This window comes from Podarcis muralis, chromosome 16, assembly GCF_964188315.1.
Source record: "Podarcis muralis chromosome 16, rPodMur119.hap1.1, whole genome shotgun sequence".
Classification (NCBI taxonomy): domain Eukaryota; kingdom Metazoa; phylum Chordata; class Lepidosauria; order Squamata; family Lacertidae; genus Podarcis; species Podarcis muralis.
The window spans coordinates 33463439-33484377 of NC_135670.1; the positions used below are offsets into that span (position 1 = coordinate 33463439).

Consider the following 20939-nt stretch of genomic DNA (forward strand, 5'->3'; position numbering starts at 1 on the left):
GTTTGCTGACTGGCTGACTTGATAAGAGAATTGATCCATGATAATTGCACTTGCGCTCGCGCTCTCTCTCTCTCTCTCTCTCTCTCTCTCTCTCACACACACACACACACACACACACATGCACACATACACAGGCTACAACTATCACTACGTACTTCCAAAAACACTATTTGGTAAACCCGCTCCAGTGAAGGGGCACTTTGTCAGGTCAGAATTGGAAAAGTAAAAGCCCCCAGCCCCCATTGACCCAGTCTTGCATGTGGTTCTCACCCCACACATTCCTATTATGTCAGAACCCACATTTTTGCCGAGATAATGTCTAGCTCCGCCCTTGAACTAATCCTGTTGCAGATGGATTATGCTATAGCATACCCCATGCCTGATTTAAGTTCTGAAATTCACTGTACAAAGCCACTTTATACACAGAGTCAGATTACCGGTTCATCAAGCCCCTCTTCCCCAACCTGGTACCCTCCACATGCTTTGGAATATAGCTCCCATGAGCCCCATCTAGCCCCACAATTGCCAACAGTTATAGTTCTGAGACAACTAGAGGGCATCTGGTTGGGGCTAGCTAAATACTGCTTCTTCTTAAAGTGGTAGTGGCTTTCCAAGGACTCCCAGATTCGTGCCCTAAGATTCTTTCAGTGATAATATGTGGGAAACTCAACCTTGACCTTTTGCATACAAAGCATCTATTCTACCGCAAAAATCATAGCATGTGTTCTTTGGGAAATTCTTAATTTTTCATCTCTCTCGTAAGAAGAAGTTTCTCAGGTGCCATTTAGATGTATCCTCAACACGTAAGAAAGCCTCTATTTACTTTCAGTTCTGAAACTGTTCCACTTTCCACCCACGGTTGCAAAATTCTCCATCCCTTAGACCTCATAAGTCAATGGATTGCTGTCCTGTTTCAGTGTATGCTACAGCCCATTACTTCAGGCACAAAAATGAGCTCAACAAAAAGCAGAAACCACCATTATAAAGATTAAATCTAAAGCAGCCAGATAAAGTCATGATGACATGACTCCCTTTATCATCGTAAAAAAACCCCAGACAGAATTAATGTGACAAACTCAATGCCAAAACATTGTTCCTATGCAGTGATTACATATCTTTTAAAAATGCCAAAGGGAATTGGATTTACATATTTCAGCTGCATGATTAAAACTGCCAGTTTCTGAAGCACTGCAAGAGATGATATGTGCCAATTCATAAAGATGCTTTAGTCTCACCGACTCGCTGACTATCACAGTTGAAAGGATACTTACATGTAATTTTGTCCCTCAAAAGAGGGTCTTGAAGTGTAACAAAAACCCCACCCTCCAAAAAACTAAGCTACTCCCACAGTTTTTAGAAGGCTGAGATTTTGTCAGCACCTAGTCAAGTTACTAATAAAGGTCTAAAAACTTGGGAGGTGCAATTTGCTTCTCAAGAGAGGCAGCCTTCTAGCACAGAGAAAGCCAAGTCATCTACAGAATGGAATGGTCGGGCTGTGGAAGTTCTGCCGCCTCTTCTCACACCTGAATGAGCCTAAGAGAGAACCACCAATAACGTGCTTCTAAGCTTGCACAGTGCAAGCTGGAATCTACAGCGCAGGTCCGTGTATGTATTGCAAAAAAGAGACTGAGATAACGAAACGAACTTACATTTTTTCATAGAGGCACTTGCATCCAAGAAAGGGTGATGGAAAAATTCATCTGAAGAAAGAAAGAGGAAGAAAATGTCAATATCGATGTTTTACAAAGTTCGAGTTCAATCATGCAAAAAACCAAAAACCAAACAATGTTTAACGATCTTACTTGTTTAAGCAGGATTTGTATCCAGCTTCTGAGCCCTCAAAAAGCTCTTGGGTAATGTGCCAAGTCTAGCTTGAGAGCATTTAAAACAGTCCTGGCAATCTTCTTCAAGAGCCAAGCTATCAGGTGCAGGACAGAGGCCTTGAGAACAGGAGATTTTTAACCTATTGCCCTTCACTGTGGTTCCAACCTTGATCTGGGGAGGACTGAACACGGTATTTCTCCTCTACCACCCTGCTCACTAGCCTGCATGCAGTTCCTTCTTGCCTGTGGCTACCAGGCTAGACCTTAATTCAGCCTCCCCCAGCCTTGGGTCCCTGGATGTGATTGGACTACAGTTGTCATCAGCCACAGCAAGCATGGCCCATAGTGAGGGATGGTGGGTGTTGTAGTCCAACTTCAGCTGTGGACCCAAGGTTGGCGAAGGAAGGCTTAAATGCAAGACAGCACCAACATTCAGGAGTGGCATGTCTTTACTCCTCCAAGACCACAGAGTGTCTTGCTTTGAGGCATCCTACAGCCACCTGGGAAAACCCACAGGCAGCTAGTTGACAGAAGCTTACCACCGCCCAACAAGATGGCATTATTAGGTCACCCTATTAGTTTAAAGTACAATGACCATATCCACCCCACCCCCCTCAAAAATAAATAAATGACAATGGTTCTGCTAAATCCGGCCATGCTTCATCTATAAATGTACAATTAAAACTGGGATCAGTTAATCCCTGGCCTTGATTTGGCCAGCTGCTTGGGGATGTTCTCTAAAGCCCAGTTTCATTGACAAACATAATCTGAAAGAATAACAGACGGCAAACCAATTAGGATTAAGCCGGGGTTGACAGCATGATGTCTGCAAAGGATCAGTGGTGCTGGGGGCGGGGTGGGGTGGGATCAAACTTGAATGAAGAGAACAATCAGCAAAACTTTGCCATGCGAGATGCTGATACCTTAAAACAATGTCCACAAAGCTACTTCAAGCAAAGGGGTGCACTGAGCTATTGTCAACCCTCTGGGGGCACAGCCAAAGTGTGAAAGTCAGTGTGTCTGAAGTGTAAGGGCAGAGTCAATTTTATTAAAGGGCACCTCTTTCTTTGGTGTGGTTCTGGTCTGACTTGATTATGAAGTGTCTCAGAAGGCAAAATTCCTTACCAAAGTCCATGCGGTCCTTGTGGTTCCGTTGCAAGAGTCCTAGCAGCAGCTGCCTCAAGTGGGCTGATGTCTCCCTTGGAATGCTTAAAAAGAAAAAAGAAAGAAATCTTATATTGTGCCACACAGGTTGTTGTTGTTGTTGTTTTTATTTTTTTTAAAAAGCTACTTTTATACTTCTCTTACTAGAGATTCAAAGTATTTTACAAGATCAAACGCAGTACAATGAATGGTCATAAAACAACACACAAATGACAGATGCTAATTAAAAACGGGAAAATCAAAGGCAACCAGATGGGGTGAGGAGAAACCAGTTTAGCCAAAAGCTTAATGGAAGCATTAGCTTTTACAACTGCTTAATAATCTCAAGGAAAAGCACTTGGGCTCTATCTATAAGGCATAGAAAACCTGATATTCTATCCTGCTGTGGGGATGGATCCAACAACCTTGTTGCCTGGATCTCGCTCAGTGCTGTCCGTAGAGAAACTAAATGGAAGAGAAGCTACTCCGTCACCTAACTTGAGGGGAAATGCCATTTTTACTCCATTAGCTATGCTGGCTGGGGGAGATGGGAGATGGAATCCAACATCATCTGGAGGCACCACGTTGGCTAACCCTTTCCTACTGGAAACCACAGGGATTTTTCCAATTCAGGTACCAAACTACCTTAAGCTTCCCTGCAGTGAACAGAACTAGTCCCTGCACACACAAAAAACTAGCTTTGCAAGGAGAAGGTTTTCATCTAACCTTCTTTCCAACATCTTCAATTTCAACACAAAGTGTCCCCCATTTTCTTTTTCACGACACTTGAAGCAGCAATTTGAAAAAAGCAAAAATTATCGCGCACCCCCCCCCCCGCCAATCCTGGTAATATATACCAGGCAGAGACACATTCAGAAGAGAGAAGGGAGAGGGCAGAGGAAGGAAAAACCTGGCAGAGCAGTTTTAAAATTCTTGCACAGGCGAAACCAGGCCGTCTTGGCATTTGCTGTGTACACAACTTGGTGCCTGCCGCCTGCCAGGTTTGCTTGGAGAGGTCAGGTCAGGTAATGGCATATTCACGGCAAACATCACAGATCTTTAAAACTAACACTACTCCACTTAGCCTGGCACGGCTCAGTCCCTTGCAGGCTTGCCCTCTCTCCCCACATCGATGCCTACTCAGAAATGTCTAAGTAAACAACTGTGTGCCAGGGGCTAATATTTGGGAAGCATTTCCAAACTGCTCTCTCTCTCTCTCAACTTTCTGCTGAATTCCAATGCTGGGGAAAACAGTAAAACCGAAGGTGGGGGAGGGAGGGAGGGAGGGAGGGAGGGAGGGAGGGAAGGAAGGAAGGAAGGAAGGAAGGAAGGAAGGAAAGAAAGAAAGAAAGAAAGAAAGAAAGAAAGAAAGAAAGAAAGAAAGAAAGAAAGAAAGAAAGAAAGAAAAGGGCTAGTATGGAAAACTACAGGACACTCCTTAGAGCTCTCTTGCCCAGTGCAAAACAGGAGCTGTTGTGCAGGGGCACCTTCTGAAAAATGATCTAGGTTTTCTACGAAATCCACAGCCCTCTCTTACAGGCACTTCCTAGAAATCATAAAGCAACAGCAGCTGCAAGTAACGTCTGATCCGGGCGGGTCAACAAACAGGAATTTTCCAGCTTGGCTGGCTGGGATGTTCACGTGAGAAGCAGTGCTGCAGGCACGTGGAATGTCAGGACAGGAAGTGCTGGGCACTTTGAATGCTGCGTGGTCCTCCTTAAGGACAGCTGCATCAAAACACGCCAGGTGGTAAGGCAGAGGGATTAAGACCTGTCTCCCAAATCAGGTAAAAAAAAATCAAGTCCCAACATTGCAGGAACACAGAAGCTGCATTTTTCACAACTCAGGCTATTTCTCCACCTAGCTCAAATACTGCAGGACTGGAAAACTAGTAACCTCCATAGGCTGCTAGAGCCCAGCTCCCATCATCCTTGACCACTGACAACACTGGCTGGGGCTTGTAGAAGTCCAACCATGTATGAAGGGCCACCAGTCCCTGGTTTACTGTGAGTGGCAGACAAAAACGGTCTTTTGCATCGCTAGCTGCCTGGTCCTTTTGTTGATGATGCATTACTTGCTTTCACAAACAGGGCATGGAATCCCAGCAGAAGCACACCGCCTCCGAATGAGGATGCTCCTTTCAGTGAAAATAGTTGAAAGCCGGTAATAATCTCACCATCTCCTGTCCTCTCCAAGACCATAAATATATTAAGATCACGAGATGCAAAACCAGGAAGCCTTCAGTTCAAATTTCTACCCCTGCTCAAGTTCTTTGGTAGCTGTATGCAAGCCACCCATAAATAGTTTAGGGATACCTGGCCTGCCTTATAGGGCTGGTGCAAGACAGGGGTGAGCAACACGTGGGGCGCACCATGGGTTGTTGGACTACAACTCCCATCATCCCTGACCATCACCCATGCTGGCTGGCTGGGGCTGATGGGGAATCCACCAACATTTGGAAGGCTGGCTAGAGGGACAAATAGTCTGCACTGGTGTAAGACGGTAGCTTCACGGATTGTTATCTTCTCTGCAAAACCTAGCCACAATGGCTCATAATGGAAAGGCACAAATGCAGTTTTTCCTTCCCAAGAGAACACAAGACATGTTGTGCATCCTGTCCCGCTAACAGTTTCCAATGTGGATGAATACGAGCCCTTGGGATTCCAAACAGGAAGACTTGGACTTTTTATCCATGCAGTGAAACCAATGCCTGAACCTGAGCCCAAGCAGGTTCGCACACGACGTTCGTACACGATGGTAAACATTTTTTGGCACCTGCCAAAATCTAGGTCCTTTCCCCAGTTGGAACATGCATAGGATTTGAACGGACTCTGTGTGCGCTATGCTGTTTTAAACTGTGTTGGTGTAGAAAGCCTTGTGCAACTTGAGACCAGAATACCGGTTGTTCCCTGTGTTATGGAAGTCCGCCTCGCCTATAGCTATCAGGAATGCAGCTCCACTGTACCATTTTCAGCGCCTGCTAAAAACATTTTGTTTAGATACCCAGATATCTAGAATCCTGATGTGTCGTTATTTCATTGCCATTTTTAGTTTTCTGAACGTTTTAAACAGTTGTTACAAATAATTTTATTGCTTTATTCTTTTCGTAAACTGCTTTGAAGCTTGTTTGTATATAAATTTTATGAAATAAGTAAACCAGACATCATGCATTTAATGTTCCCAGCCCTAAAAGGTGCTGCACCTCCTCTATAGCAAAGATTTGGCAAGCGTCATCGCTTTTGACTTCCAGACATCTTTCTAAACCAGACATCAGGCCTATGCAGCTATTTAAAATTTTCTTGAGAGGCCAGTCCTTTTAAAGATAGTTCTGTACTGCATTGTTTTTTTAAAAAATGTTGCTATACAGTACACCATGGGTAGGGAAACTAAGGCCTGGGGACCGGATCTAGCCCAATCGCCTTCTAAATCTGGCCTGCAGACGGTCCGGGAATCAGCAGTTTTTACATGAGTAGAATGTGTTCTTTTATTTAAAATGCATCTCTGGGTTATTTGTGGGGCATAGGAATTCGTTCATATTTTTTTCCAAAATACAGTCCGGCCCCCCACAAGGTCTAAGGGACAGTGGACCGGGCCCCTGCTGAAAAAGTTTGCTGACCCCTGCTATACACCATCCTGATGTTTTGCAATAGGGCACTGTATAAATGGTTCAGTGTTGGTTTTTATATGTGCAAATGTTTTAACTGATTCATATATGTAACGGTTTTATTATATTGTAATTCATTTTGGGAGTTCTCATTTAAAAAGGATTATAAATGAAATTGACACTAGCACATAGGTAACGGCTGATATTGAGTTCGCTGTCCACTTTGCTCCTCTTTACTAGCACACACAAGAAACGAATCCCAATCCACTTGAACCTAGGATCATAGTTTGGTTTGGCTCCCAACAAACCATGGTTTGTTCTTAATTGACTGCTCATGGCTTACTGGCTCTAAACAGTTTGGATAACAGGCCAAGTACTAGCAGGAAGGAGCAAAGTGGTCAGAACTGATTTACTGGGCCAGTGACTTAAAGTGCAAGGAAATTTATTCCTGTCCACACACATCTGAAATAGATCTTGGACGTCACATTCTGGGTTGTGTGATATGTATTCAGCTCCTACTTGCAACCCTAATTTAATTATTCTCACTGCAGAGGACATAAATAGCTTTGTTTATCTGCTCCCCACCCTCCTACCCCACCCCTTCCTTCATACAGCTTCTAGGCGCATTACGCAGCCAAGGAACAGGGAGAGCCCACAGCAAACCCAGGAGTCACGTGGAAGCCCTCAAAAAGAGCTGACAAACAGGCTGTCTGTTCCACACCCAGTTCATCTGACATTTCCAGTCTCTGCTGAACAGTGTTGTTTCCTAGTCACCTTGTTTAAAAACAAAAGCATGCCGCCCAAAGCGTTATGGGTAGGCAAGCCAGCTTATTCAAAGGGAGAAGGCGAGCACAAGCTATTTCACACCATCTGATTAAAATAGCACGCCCTTTTGGATCAAAGCCAAGAGCACGGGCTTCCCCGCCTCAGAATGGCATTCACCTGTGTCAGCAAATCTTAGGCTTGAAATGGCATGCTACGTGAGACAAGGGGGTGCCACCAAAATAGTGTCCCCAGGTTGAGGCTCCCTCCTTCTCCACGCAGGTTTGCATCACTTGTAGGGGAATGGTGATGTAAATGAGGGTCCTGGGGTGGGGCTGGGGGAGGAAAAAAGCACAGGGTCTTTAGGCAAGGCCCCCCCCCACCCCAGTAACACCAACCTGGGGGATAGTGGCTGGCTTGTTCAGTGTACAAGCAGGGAGGAACAGTGGGACCAAGACTGGCATGCTTGCAAGAAACTATTAACTTTGTTTTACTGCTATGTGCAAACTGGGCCAGTAAATAAAGTGTATAGTGAGATTTAATCATGTGAGACAGATGTTAAGCTTCAAACACAGTATTGCAGCAATAATGCTTCAAGCTACTAGCTGCAACCCTGAAAACTTAAAGCACCTATAATGGCACCAGCTTCCATGGGCTAGAGTCAAATGCAGGAAAGATTATTGAATGATGTGTGTGTGCACAGTTATGCAGGTATACAAACAGGTATGCAGGCATACAAGTAGAAGTTTGTATGGAAATCGTATGGAAATTGCTGGGCAGGAAATTGTAAGCCGTGAGGTCAGAAGGAAATGATGCATAAAAAGATTGTGCTAATTACATTAAATCTTAAATAAATGTAAAGAGCTTAAATGCATGCAAAGGGCTGGTGGTGCAAATTTTATTGTAATTATCTGTATGTTTTATATATATCTTTTAATTCTATTACTGGTTAATTGCTTCTTAATGACTGCTTTTTCTACATTTTAGGCTGCTTCTATTTTATATGTAAGCTGCCTTGAGTCGCTGTCTGGGAAAAATGCAGGATGTAAATAAATATAGTATGTAAAATAAGCACACTGGCTCATTCACAAAGCAATGTTGACGTTAACACAAACATCCTGGCCTGGCACTGCACTGGGAAGCTGAATCAAACGCCCACAGTGAAATTAAATCTTGGTTATCTCTGTTTAAGACCAGAAATTGTGTGAAGAAAATGAAACTTGCAGCATGGATGATGGCACAACAGTGGGGCGGCATAGGAGGATATCTCAAACCCAGGGATGCAATTTGCCAGCAGTATCCCTGTGTCTCACACACACAATATATTCTCTCAGCGCTAAAGGGGCTAAAACTAAGAGAAGCTCCTTCTCCCAGCCTTTAGGCTTCAGAAGTATATTGAATCCTGCAAGGAGCGTGGCCTGCACCCCTCACAAGGGACACCTAGGAATCAAATCTAGGGATCAGATGGGTTGAAGGAGGTTCAAGCCTCGAACTGCCTGAATTCTGGCATTGTGATGAGCTATGTTGTAACTGAAGTGAATCTAGGCAAGTCTCACATCTCTTGCACTCTTCCCCGGTCACTCCCCTAACATGCCGGGGGTGCGGGTGGCGCTGTGGGTAAAAGCCTCAGCGCCTAGGGCTTGCCGATCGAAAGGTTGGCAGTTTGAATCCCCGCGGCGGGGTGCGCTCCCGCTGCTCGGTCCCAGTGCCTGCCAACCTAGCAGTTCGAAAGCACCCCCAGGTGCAAGTAGATAAATAGGGACCGCTTACTGGCGGGAAGGTAAACAGCGTTTCCGTGTGCTGTGCTGGCTCGCCAGATGCAGCTTTGTCACGCTGGCCACGTGACCCGGAAGTGTCTCTGGACAGCGCTGGCCCCTGGCCTCTTAAGTGAGATGGGCGCACAACCCCAGAGTCTGTCAAGACTGGCCCGTACGGGCAGGGGTACCTTTACCTTTACCTATGTTGTAACTGAAGTGAATCTAGGCAAGTCTCACATCTCTTGCACTCTTCCCCGGTCACTCCCCTAACATGCCCATGAGTTTTTGCTTCCAATTTCAACTAACCACACTTTAGTACTGCATCCAAACTTCGAACTGTGGCTAACTGTAACTATGGCTTGCTCCAACAGGTTATCTTCATTTGAAACTGGCTTCGTTCAAAGAAACCAAGTTAAAAATAGCCACAGTTTGTTAAGTATGGACAACATGATGAGCTACAGGGTTAATTAAAAATGGAACTGAAAGCTTGTACATTCTTCCTTGAGCCTGCGGTCAAGGAGGAGAACAAAAAGCTCAGAGAGGCTCATTCGTGTCACAACAACCCATGGTTTACTGTGACACCCAAACACTGCGGAGGATTCTGGCAAGTGTCTTACAGTGAACCCTGGTTCACACACAATGACTAGGCCCAAACAAACTGGGCAGTCACCTTCACAAGAGATAAGAGTGTACATCCAGGAAGATGATAGCAAAAGGAAACTTCTTCACTACTACCATAGTTTCAGAGAGCTGTGTAACCCCAGGATTCACAAACACAGTTTGAATAGCAATGCGTTGGGGGTTTCAACATAGCTGTGAAATCCTTGCTTACTTGAAGCACATCCTGCAACAGATTCCTTGGATCACCATTCCATGTGAAACGAACCAGCAAAATAGATGAAATCAGTCTGGTTTCCAAGAACGGTCAAACACTTAATTCAGAGTTTCTCTAATTTGGTTCCCCAGCTGTTGTTCGACTACAGCTCCCATCATCCCTGACCACTGGTCCTGCTAGCTAGGGATGATGGGAGTTGTAGCCCAACAACAGCTGGGGGAAACCAAGTTTGAGAAACACTAATTCATTCATAACACTCTCTTAGCCAGTTACTGGAAATGGCAGGTGGATCCACCACCAACCCTGGCAAAAAAAAATTAGAATAAAATGAAGGAAGGAGAATCCACCACCTCCCAAGAGAGACAGTTCCACTGTTGAACAGCTCTTACTGTCAGAAAGTTTTTCCGTATGCCTAGTCAGAATCTCCTTTCTTGTAACTGAAAGCCACTGGTTCGAGTCCTATCCTCCAGAGCAGGAGAAAACAAGCATGCTCCCTCTTCCATGTCCCCTCTCAGCCTTTGCTGTCTAGGAATGATTAATGCTAACCCACAACCACACAGGATTCTCCCTGAGATAATGGTCATAAAATGCTCTATTATAGGTATAAGGGTTTGAACCTGTTTTCATCAGGGATGGCGCGAATGGGTGAAACGGACATCTTTTGCTAAGCTCAGCTGGGGATGCTTTTGCCTGTTAAAGCTGTCCAAGCCTCCTCCCTCCCTCAAAAAGAAAGAAGCAAATGCGAAAAAGAATCCGCTTGGATTGTTTTTGTGCTCCTGGACAGGGTCAACCAAGGTAACCAAGTTTCAGCTTGCCAGCCTCTGGGCTCTGTCATTCCAGGCTAACAGACGGAGGAGGCAGGTTGCCAAGTGATTTCTAAACATGCCCAGCTGAGAGCACAAGGGGACAGGTGTTGAGAAGAGTCGAGCAAGTGGCAGCGAAGTTCGCGGGAGAGAGAAAGCAGAGAATAGCAGCACTGAAAGAATGCTTACTTGGGCATGAGCATCTTGTTTTTCTCATAGAAGAGCCGAAGGTCTTGAGGGCTGCTTGCCTGTGAAGGAGTGGGGGAAAGAGGTGAAGGGTGATCAGCAAATTCATACAGCCATCTGTAACCCTATCTATATCTATATCTATATCTATATCTATATCTATATCTATATCATCTATCTATCTATCATCTATCTATCATCTATCTATCTATCATCTATCTATCTATCTATCTATCTATCGCACAAGCGATCTCTTTTTTAAAAAACATGTAACAAGCTTTATTAAGTCTTACAAAACATTACATATATATAGTAAATTGAAATTTCAATCATGTACACAAAAAAGAGGAAAAAAACCCATATACTTATCTTTTCTTGCATAATTATGAACCTTAAGCTTCAGCTGTATTTATGCAACTTTTTATGCGATTATTAACAAAAATATCATAAAGGCTTTGGACTTCGTCAATTCCCATTGTATGATTTTATTCTAATAATGAATTATTAATCTATTCTTTATATATTCTCTAGTACAGTTCTACAGCAATTTGTACCGTTGCTCTTTCTCATATATTTCTTTATCCAAAGTCAATCAAACGCTGCCATACACGAAAAACCACTGGTATATTTTTGTACATATCTCTTATATTTAACCTATCCGATCTCAATTCTCCAAAAGCCTGGTTCTTCTGCGGCTAAAGCAGTGCCATCCAAACACAACTGGGGAGGGACTCAGATGTCTACAGAGGTGCACAATCGCACACATGCTAAAAAAAATTTTTTTAGTGAAAAACGCTCAATGGTGCAAATCTCCTACCACCAAAGAATAAAGTGCTCAGTAAGGACTTAACATGGTTACTTGGCAAAGGATGCAGAGTGTCTATTGGGATGGGGGGAAATGAAAGAATTAACTGGGCTACAGCCCAGAACGGGCTCTTCGCACATTAACGTTCTGTTGTTATACTGACTCTTTCCTTTAAAAAATTATAAGCCCCCCAAATTTTATCATCTGAGGGCTGCCTCAAGTTAAAACTGTGCTCTAAAAGAAGCTGCACCTTGGAAGGATGTGTAAATTATGAAAATCAAGCATATATTTGCATGTTTAGTTACACTAGTGGCCAAAATTGTGGAAACCTTTTGAAAAAAAGTGTATTTCCGAGGTTTGATGGCTCATAACACATGATTGGCTCTCTAAACCATGGGTAGGCAAACTAAGGCCTGGGGCCCAGATCTGGCCCAATCACCTTCCAAATCTGGCCTGCTGACAGCCTGGGAATCAGCATGTAAAGAGTAGAATGTGTCCTTTTATTTAAAATGCATCTCTGGGTTATTTGTGGGGCATTGGAATTCGTTCATCTCCCCCCCCCCCCAAAAAAAAATAGTCCAGCCCCCCCCCCAAGGTCTGAGGTACAGTGGACCGCCCCCCTGCTGAAAAAGTTTGCTGACCCCTGCTCTAAACATTCATGCTCATAGGCTACATTCAAATGAAGGAAACCTACTGCAAATCAACCCAAGCAAGATGTGCTTCCTTTTTCTGGTTATTTGGCTCTAGCTTTTAACAGAAAACAGATAATTGAAGAAACTTTGTTGCATTACATTCTTCATTAAATTATCTTTCCATTGATATATAATTTTATGGTAGTACTCCAAAAAAAGTGGTGTTATGAGCCATCAAACCTCAGAAATATGCTTTTTCCAAAAGGTTTCCACCATTTTTGGCCACTAGTGTATGTTCTGCTAATGGAGTGTGGAGGAGGGCAGGAAGAGAGTAAGGAAAGCCCTGAAGTCCAGCCACTAGAAATCCACTTTGATCCCCATCAGGCTTCACACCCTGCAACAGACATAATTCACATACTTGGACTTTACAGCCTTGAGGACTAGGTGCTTCTGTTCTTTTAAAAAAAGGAATCCTTTGGATGCCAAATGCTGAAACCAAAGCTAAATTTCCCCAGGGTGAATTCCAAAACATACATATCCCAGATACTTCTAGTGATACTTTTTATTTTTAATTGTTATTTTTGTAGCGCCCTTGGAAGTTTACTGAGAGGTGGTATATTAATTAGTCTACAGTTATTACTTAAAATAAGCACATTCATTGTTTTACACTGCTTCTGCCATGGTAGAGTCCCTGTTCATTTTTACAATTAAAAATGCATTATTATTATTCATTAAATTTATATACAGCCCTTCATCCGAGGATATCAGGGTGGTTTACAATATGACAACAAAAAATGAAGTGGGGAGCTTTGGAAGTGGTGAGTAAAACTTTAGGAAGGTCTACAGGGGTCAGGGTCAAGGAAATGGGTAAATTAAAAACAGATAAAAATAAGTAAGCTAAATCCTATAAGTCTCGTACAGTGCTTCATTTTTTTAAAAAAAGTAAACTACAAACTTACAAAAACATGACAGCAAAAAAAGGGGAAACATAAATATATCAACTCTAGAAGACAAGAGGATTAACTGACAAAGAGCCACATGTGAAAAGGGGATAATAGTTTATGTTAAAAATACAATTCACCAGGACACAATCTACCTCCATGCCCAGAATATTGCCCCCTTGGCAGGTAGCACCATCGGCAAGTGCAGCCTGAGCCAGGGACTCCAAACACCATCTTTTCCCAAAACAAGATGCTCTTCAGTGAAGCTAAAATGCTTGCAAACCAAAAAGGAGATTGAGAGAGTTCAAAACACAAAATGAGAGGGGGTGGGGGTGGAGAGAGAAAACAGGTGGAAGCTGTTGCTGCTGCAACCAAGCCAGAGACGGGTTGGGCAGCTGGCCCCACAATAATAGCAGCAAATGCTTGTAAAGTGTTCACCCAACACCACAGAACAGCCCCCACCATTACAAAACATGACCTGAGCCGCTTGGCTGGGTGAGACAGAAGCTAAAGCTCAATTAAGGAAAGCCTGAAGAATGGGACAGTCAATTCAATTGCATGATCTCACTCTCTTCCACTCCCCTTGCAAGTAGATTCCCTCCTCCAACTCCAGGTTGCAAAAACCACACATTGTCACGAAGTTCAAAATATGGCAACTTATGCTTAGTGCTAACCCCCAAATCCAGTGCTGGGAATCGGAGGCAATCACCACTGCCAAGAGTCATTGAGTCTGCAATCCGAAAGCACAATTACTAGAGGGTAATTCAATATAGTGGAATTTGCTTCTGGAGTAAACCTGGACTGTGCTGTGACTAGGGATGGAGATCTTGATGCCTTTTGGACTACAACTCCCATCATCCCTGACCATTGGCCATAATGACTGGGGCTGATGGGAGTTAGGAGCCCAACAACATGTGCAGGTTTCTCATCCCTGCTCCAAACCCTAGTTTGGAAGTTAATACTATCTTAAGTTTGCCCAACTCAGATGGTCACTGCAAAAAACTATGGTTATTGCAACCAAGAAACAGAAGAACAAAGAGGGGAGCAGGAGGCAGGCTGTGTAAAAATCCTGGCATTGCTTTGAAGGATTTTCCAAAGTGATCCTGAGTTGTGTACTGAGGATACCAGAGGATAGCAGAGTTAAGGCAGCCCTGTTTAGAGAAGTTTAGGGAATGTTTTAAATATTCTGTTAGTATCCGCCGAGAGTGGCTGGGGAAACCCAGCCAGATGGGCGGGGTATAAATAATAAATTTATTATCTATTATTATTATTATTATTCATCTCCAGTCAGCCCTAAAATTAAAGAAGTAGCCCTGGGTGAACCCACAGGTCTTAGCATAGCTTGCCTCACAGGTTTATTCAGATAATAAAAATAGATTCCATTTTCCTGAGGTTATTGGAGGGAGGGATATAAATTAAATAAATTTCAAAATGAAAGGCAAGCTTTAGGGGCAAGACAGATTAATTTCTTCTGTCTCTCTGTACATACTCCAGTATTTCCAACTCCTGCACCCTAATATGCCAGGGTTGGCTAATAATACCTGCAAAACCAGTGATATTAAGGAGTCAGTTACAGATAGGTAGCCGTGTTGGTCTGCCATAGTCAGAACAAAAAAAATTCCTTCCAGTAGCACCTTAAAGACCAACTAAGTTAGTTCTTGGTATGAGCTTTCGTGTGCATGCACACTTCTTCAGATACAGAAGAAGTGTGCATGCACACGAAAGCTCATACCAAGAACTAACTTAGTTGGTCTTTAAGGTGCTACTGGAAGGAATTTTTTTTGTTTTGATTAAGGAGTCAGTGACTCCTTAATATAAGCCATATAAGAAACATGGTTTATATTTTTACAGAAATATTAGAATGAGTATATTAACTATGCTTCCGTTCCTCATTGTCATTAAAAAGCCCTTCAGTGGCATGCTTTTTTTGGAGGGGGGCAGGGTCGGGAATTGAATTAACAACTCAATAAACTGTCATACAATCTGTTTACAAGGATTATGGATCCCATTAATCTCATCCCTCTGTTAGGGTCCATTGTTTTAATTTAGAGACACTGGTGAGCACAAAAAGCTCCTTAAAATTAAAATAAAATGACCTGTCAGACATCTGGCTATTATTTAGGATGTGGGGGGCGAGGGAGGTAAACCTGCTGGGTGTCATGCAGCACAAGTATGGAAGTGTGTTCCTTTATTTTTTAAAAAATAAAAAAAAAATTATTGTCAGCTGCCAACAGAGCATGGAAACACCCAACCTGATGACATTAAATAAAGAGTAACTGGGTGGATGCAGATGTTACAGGGAGAGCAAGAGGATGTGGCTCATGGAGACCATTTTCAGTAGCAGCCATGGTACTCGGTCCAGTATACCTGAAGGAGCACCTCCACCCCCATCATCCTGCCTGGACACGGAGGTCCAGCTCCGAGGGCCTTCTGGAGGTTCCCCCCCTGCGAGAAACAAGGTTACAGGGAACCAGGCAGAGGGCCTTCTCGGTAGTGGCACCCTGTGGAATGCCCTCTCATCAGATGTCAAGGAAATAAGCAACTATCTGACTTTTAGAAGACATCTGAAGGTAGCCCTGTTTAGGGAAGTTTTTAATGTTTGATGTTTTGTCGTGTTTTTAATATTCTGTTGGAAGCTGCCCAGAGTGGCTGGGAAAACCCAGCCAGATGGGTGGGGTATAAACATCATCATCATCATCATCATCATCATCATCATCATTATTATTATTATTATTAAAGAAGTGAGGTACTTCTTTCAACTGTTGATTATCAGTCGTGAGAGCCTCTCCTGTACTTAAAATGTCACAGTTGGCTGAGCCTTGCTTAGGTAGGTGGGAGAGAGAAGGGACAAGGGAAGGGGCACATTTATTCTAGTTGATTTAAAATTTGGTTCTTAAAGAGAGATGGACTGTCAAGCTCACATCCATTCAGATGGAAAAATACTCCCAGCAGGTTTCATATGTGTTGGAAGTATAAAGACAGCTGCAACTCGCCCCTCACAACTTACAGGACAAGCTTTCAAAAAGCCAGGCACACCCTTGCAATAGTTTTGCAAAGGCCATGCTGCCGCCGTTCCCACATCCCCCTCATCCCCCTAATAACTGGATCCTCGTGCACACATATTGCACCTGCCAGACATCACTGCAAGGCACCAGGAAGCCTAGTGCCAGCTCAAATGCAAGGAGAAACATTTGAGAGCAAGGAATCTTTCTCTCGTTACAGAGGGTGCTGGATGTAACGAGATACAAATACATTTCCCTATTGATCCTTAAGATTGGGAGGGGAGAATTTCAAAAGGGGATTTTTGCAGGTTCTCCCTCGAGAACTTAAGGAAAGCCCTGCTTGCTCGCAGTCTTAAAGTACATGTACTGCAGCTTCACATTTCAAGGAAATCTTGGCTAAGCCAGGAGTCACCAACCATTTTGGACTACTGGGCACATTTTGAATTTTGAGAGTGAGCTGGGGGTGCCAGTCACAAAATGGCTGCCAGGGGGGAGCATGGCATAATTTAAAAATCAGAGGGATAGCCACCCCTGACAACCTTAGGCTTAACATGGAAAATCAGCTATATCCAGCTGGTCCTGGCTACTGAGATCTCTCTCTCTCTCTCTCTCTCTCTCTCTCTCTCTCTCTCTCTCTCACAAACACACACACACACACACACACACACACACACACACACACACGTGCTGTTGTCATAACAGGAAGCATTCCTCAGCACCAGGAAAAATATACAAACCACCAACACCACTCTCATTTTACAGAAATTACTTAGAAAGTAAATGCACATTTTCTTCCATAACCTTCTTTCTAGGAGAACTAAGAATCTGAGGCACCGGTCCAAGAACAACGTGGTGCTGGGCTGGTGACCTGTGGACTAAGCAGTGTTTCCAAGAAGCTTTAGTAACACCCCACCCCACTGCCACCATCTGCTTGTCCCCCAACACCTGTTAATAGAAGGGACACAGTCTCTCAATCTGGGTTTTTTGCTTTGCTCCCGTGATCAACTGACGATCGTTGCTGAACTTTTTAGACAACCATTTTCAACGGGCTGCTGGATTAACTTGTTTCAAACCCTTTTATTAGCTGCCAAGATCGCTGCTTTCCACTGTGGGGTCAGAACAATTACTCCTATAATCAAGAGTGGCTAATTAAGCGATGAGAGATTGCCAAAAATGGGCAAGGTTTTGGGTAAGATCTGGACAGAAGAAACAGACGGGGATCGTTCTACATGACAAAGCTCAAGCATTATATAAAAGCTCAGGAAAGGCATAATATACAAAATAACTTTATAAAGGAAACAACTGAAGTTTAATATTTATCCCCCCCTTTTTTTTAGCGAAGACAGACTCTCAATGTATTATTATTCTGGAATGATAAATAAATTATTCTGGAATGATAAATCCAGATGATGAATCCAGATGTGCCCTTCTCAGTATAATGAGTGTTTTGTGCTTTTCAGTGTCCATTGTGGGGTCTGCTTATTTTTTTAAAAAAGAATATTTTTGTGTATGCATGTTTGCATAAAAGTAAGTAATAAAATATAACCATATGAAGAAGCAAACTGAGGACGTTCGGGAGCATGCAAACCTATCAGCTTTGCATTATTATTACCCACTTTACTTCACTCTCACTGCTTCTTTGCACAGAATTTAGAGTTGGCCCAACTCTGCACCCTTTCTGTTTTCTGTTTTGTCTAATCAGCACAACTCCAGACACCAACTGTGTTGACGCAGATTGAAGGATTATCAACCCACGGGCCTACACCTACTCCAAATGCCCTGGGCAAAAAGGAAGGCCAGCGATGGACCAATGCAGCGATGTGTAAACATAAAGCAGCTTAACAGTAGAAAAAAATGACCTATGATAACAAGAACCATCGTGTGTTATATTCACACGGAGCTCTTCCAAGAGCTCACCAACGATGGTGCACAGTGGAGGCTGTGGGGGCCACTCACCTCTCAACCTCATTCTACCCTCAGCCAGCCCCCACCTGCTTGCCCTTTTTCTTATAAGCAGTTCAAGGGGACAGGACTGCTTATCAGTCTCCTCTTGCTCAGTTTCAGCATTGTCCTTGTAGAACTCAGCAGGGAGAAGGATGAGGCCAAAGCTGGAGTTAGTTGGGTCAGGCCTCAACTACGGTTGGTCTCCCTGGCTTTCCGTCCCAATCGGCACCAGTCGCCATTACCTGAACATACTGAGCTGGTGTAGCAAGTGGGATTAAGAGTACCAGGAAGTCTCTAGGTGTAAATCTCGCCTTAGAAAGGAGAGAAAGGAGGTCACTGATAGGAAAGGAAAGACCTCAAAAAGTGGTCTGGCTGGAAGTTGCATCACCACTTAGCATGGGCCTAATTAATCTGGTTCTCCCAAATTAATTATTATATCAGACCCGAACGTCCCAGACACCTCTCGGTTATTATTAAAAATCACGCCCACATGAAAACTCCAATTCTAGTTTCTCAAGGCTGGAAGAGAACTGCTGTTGTGCAAGTCAAAACATCTTCAAGATCTGCAAAAACCTGACTGCACTACTTTATTATGTTTTTAAAAAGAATATTTGTTTAGGAAGACCTTTGAAGATCTCCTGTTATCTTTAGAATGCTCCAGGGGGCCCTTGCAACTCATTTGACTACTTAATTAACAAAAACAATTGAAGAAAAACCACACAAAATCCCACTTCCTCCTCTCCCTCCTGCTCCCGATGACCTCTCTCACGATCAAGATATAAAGAGCAATCCCGGGGCAGGGTGGAGCCAGGAATGGTAGGAGGCAGCACATTTAAATATGTACACCCCAAGCATCTTTGTAAAACCTGGGGTTAGGAACACACAGACAAGGAGACTAGAAAATTTAAGTCTTGTTTGTGATCACTATTTGAGCTTTGCCCTCCACAAAAAAAAAGGAGCATTGGGAGGAAATCATCTAAGAGAGGAAGCAGCCTTTTAAAAAGTACTGAATGTTATAACGTGGTTGCTGCCATGCTAGATTTTCTAGTAAGCTTGCCAAATCAGTTTTATCCTTCCTAGCCAGGTCCTTTGTGTGTGTGGCAATCATACTGGCAGCTGGTATCACTCGCTTGCTTGCTGAAGCCGAAACTTTGGGAGGTCCACAAATCTTAGCTGGCCTTGGGATCCAGCCAAAATGTATGCTTGCCACATGCACAGCCTGCAGACAAAGGGGCAAAGGATGTGCTTGATGTTACGCCATGCTCAAAGCTTGAAGTGATGGGTAGCAAGAAGCCCCTGCCCTCCTCAGCTGGGGTACTAGAAGGCAGGGGGAAAGATGGCTCATCCTTCTTGCACAGAGTCTCAAAAAACACAGCAGGTAGCCTTGATGCTCTTTCCACGTGATTAGGACACCATCAGGCAGATTTCCTGCTCTTCTCCATGCTCGGCAGTACAGCAATTCTCCCTGAGGTTGAACTTGCCATGCTCAAAAGAATACTTCCACACCCTTGATTATTCTCTACACCCATTCTTAAGTCTCTCAAAGTAGAATGGGTAACACTTCCTGGTTAACTATCCCTCACGCGGTGATAAGAGGTAGCTGGTAAAGTCAGCTACAGAATGCAAGAATAAAGCTGAACATAATCTGATTGCAAAATCAAGCATTGCCTTTCAAAAACATCCAGAACACAGTGGGCAGATTGTTAGGCAGACCTTGGTGGAACAGCCCAAAACCTTAAGAGAGGCAGAAAAGCCAATGGCACACGGGTCAAAGCCAGTCAAGTTATTTTGGCAGCTGAGGCAGAAAATTCATAAGTGCCTCTCCCACTTCCTGGCAGTAAAAATAAATTTAAACAACGAACATCCAAAATCAACTGCCTAAGGCAGCTGCCTCATTTTGCCTAATGGTTGGGCTGGCCCTCTTTATTGAACAGATTACTAAACTACTTAAGAGATATTACTCAGTACTTCTGGTTTGTTTCTGGGCAGTGTTGCTGTTGACCTACAAAAGCTCCAATGCCCAAGGCAAGGTTATCGGAAGGCTTGCCTTCTCCTGTAGGAACCTGCTGAGGACATCAAAAGGCCTGTCTTCAGAAACAGGTGGGTGGCTACCAGAGACAGGCTTTAACTGTGGCAGCATTTGGGGTTTCCCCCTCTACTTTTCTTACCTACTGATTCATTCTACATCTGAGGGGAAAGCGGTTAAGCTCAGAGAGTGGAGGAGGAGCTGGTATTGATTTTAGGGTTTGCTCGTTTTCATTTTGTATTTTTATATTCTGATGCAAGCCACTCTGGAAAGCTGCATTATCCAGAGGAGATGTGAACGTATTTTAAATGGGAAAAGCCTTTCTAAAACCTTTTCTCCCAAAACGGTGCGGAGGAGGATGGCATTAAAAGTCAAAAGTGGGAGAGAGAAAGTGTCCCGTTTCAGTCCTTGCACAGCGGATGGTGCCTCCTACCTGGGCAGGAAGTTCTATAGTCTACCCCAGGGGTCGGCAACCTGCAGCCCATGGGCCACAAGCAGCCCACGGGGGTCGTTTAAACAGTCCACAAGCTGCCTCCGAACCAAGCTGCCTGCTCGGCGAGTCCCCATGTGCTGAGCTAAACCGGCATAGTGCGGAGTAAAGACTCGCTTCCGCGGTGCCGGAAATCGCGTCTGCGCAGATGCCAGAAATCGATCCGGCCCACGAAGTGATCTCCGC

General features: G+C 43.9%; 1 protein-coding gene across 2 annotated transcripts in view; it reads right to left on the reverse strand.

The window, feature by feature from the left end:
• The window catches only part of ULK1 (unc-51 like autophagy activating kinase 1), a 113579-nt gene that overhangs the window by 42043 nt on the left and 50597 nt on the right, over positions 1-20939 (reverse strand). For both annotated transcript variants that reach the window (XM_028709083.2, XM_028709082.2), the window contains exons 9-11: positions 10917-10975; positions 2949-3031; positions 1650-1700 (exon numbers count right to left, since the gene is read on the reverse strand). In XM_028709083.2, the coding sequence (XP_028564916.2) occupies positions 1650-1700; positions 2949-3031; positions 10917-10975 (193 nt within the window). The remainder of the gene's footprint in view (positions 1-1649; positions 1701-2948; positions 3032-10916; positions 10976-20939) is intronic.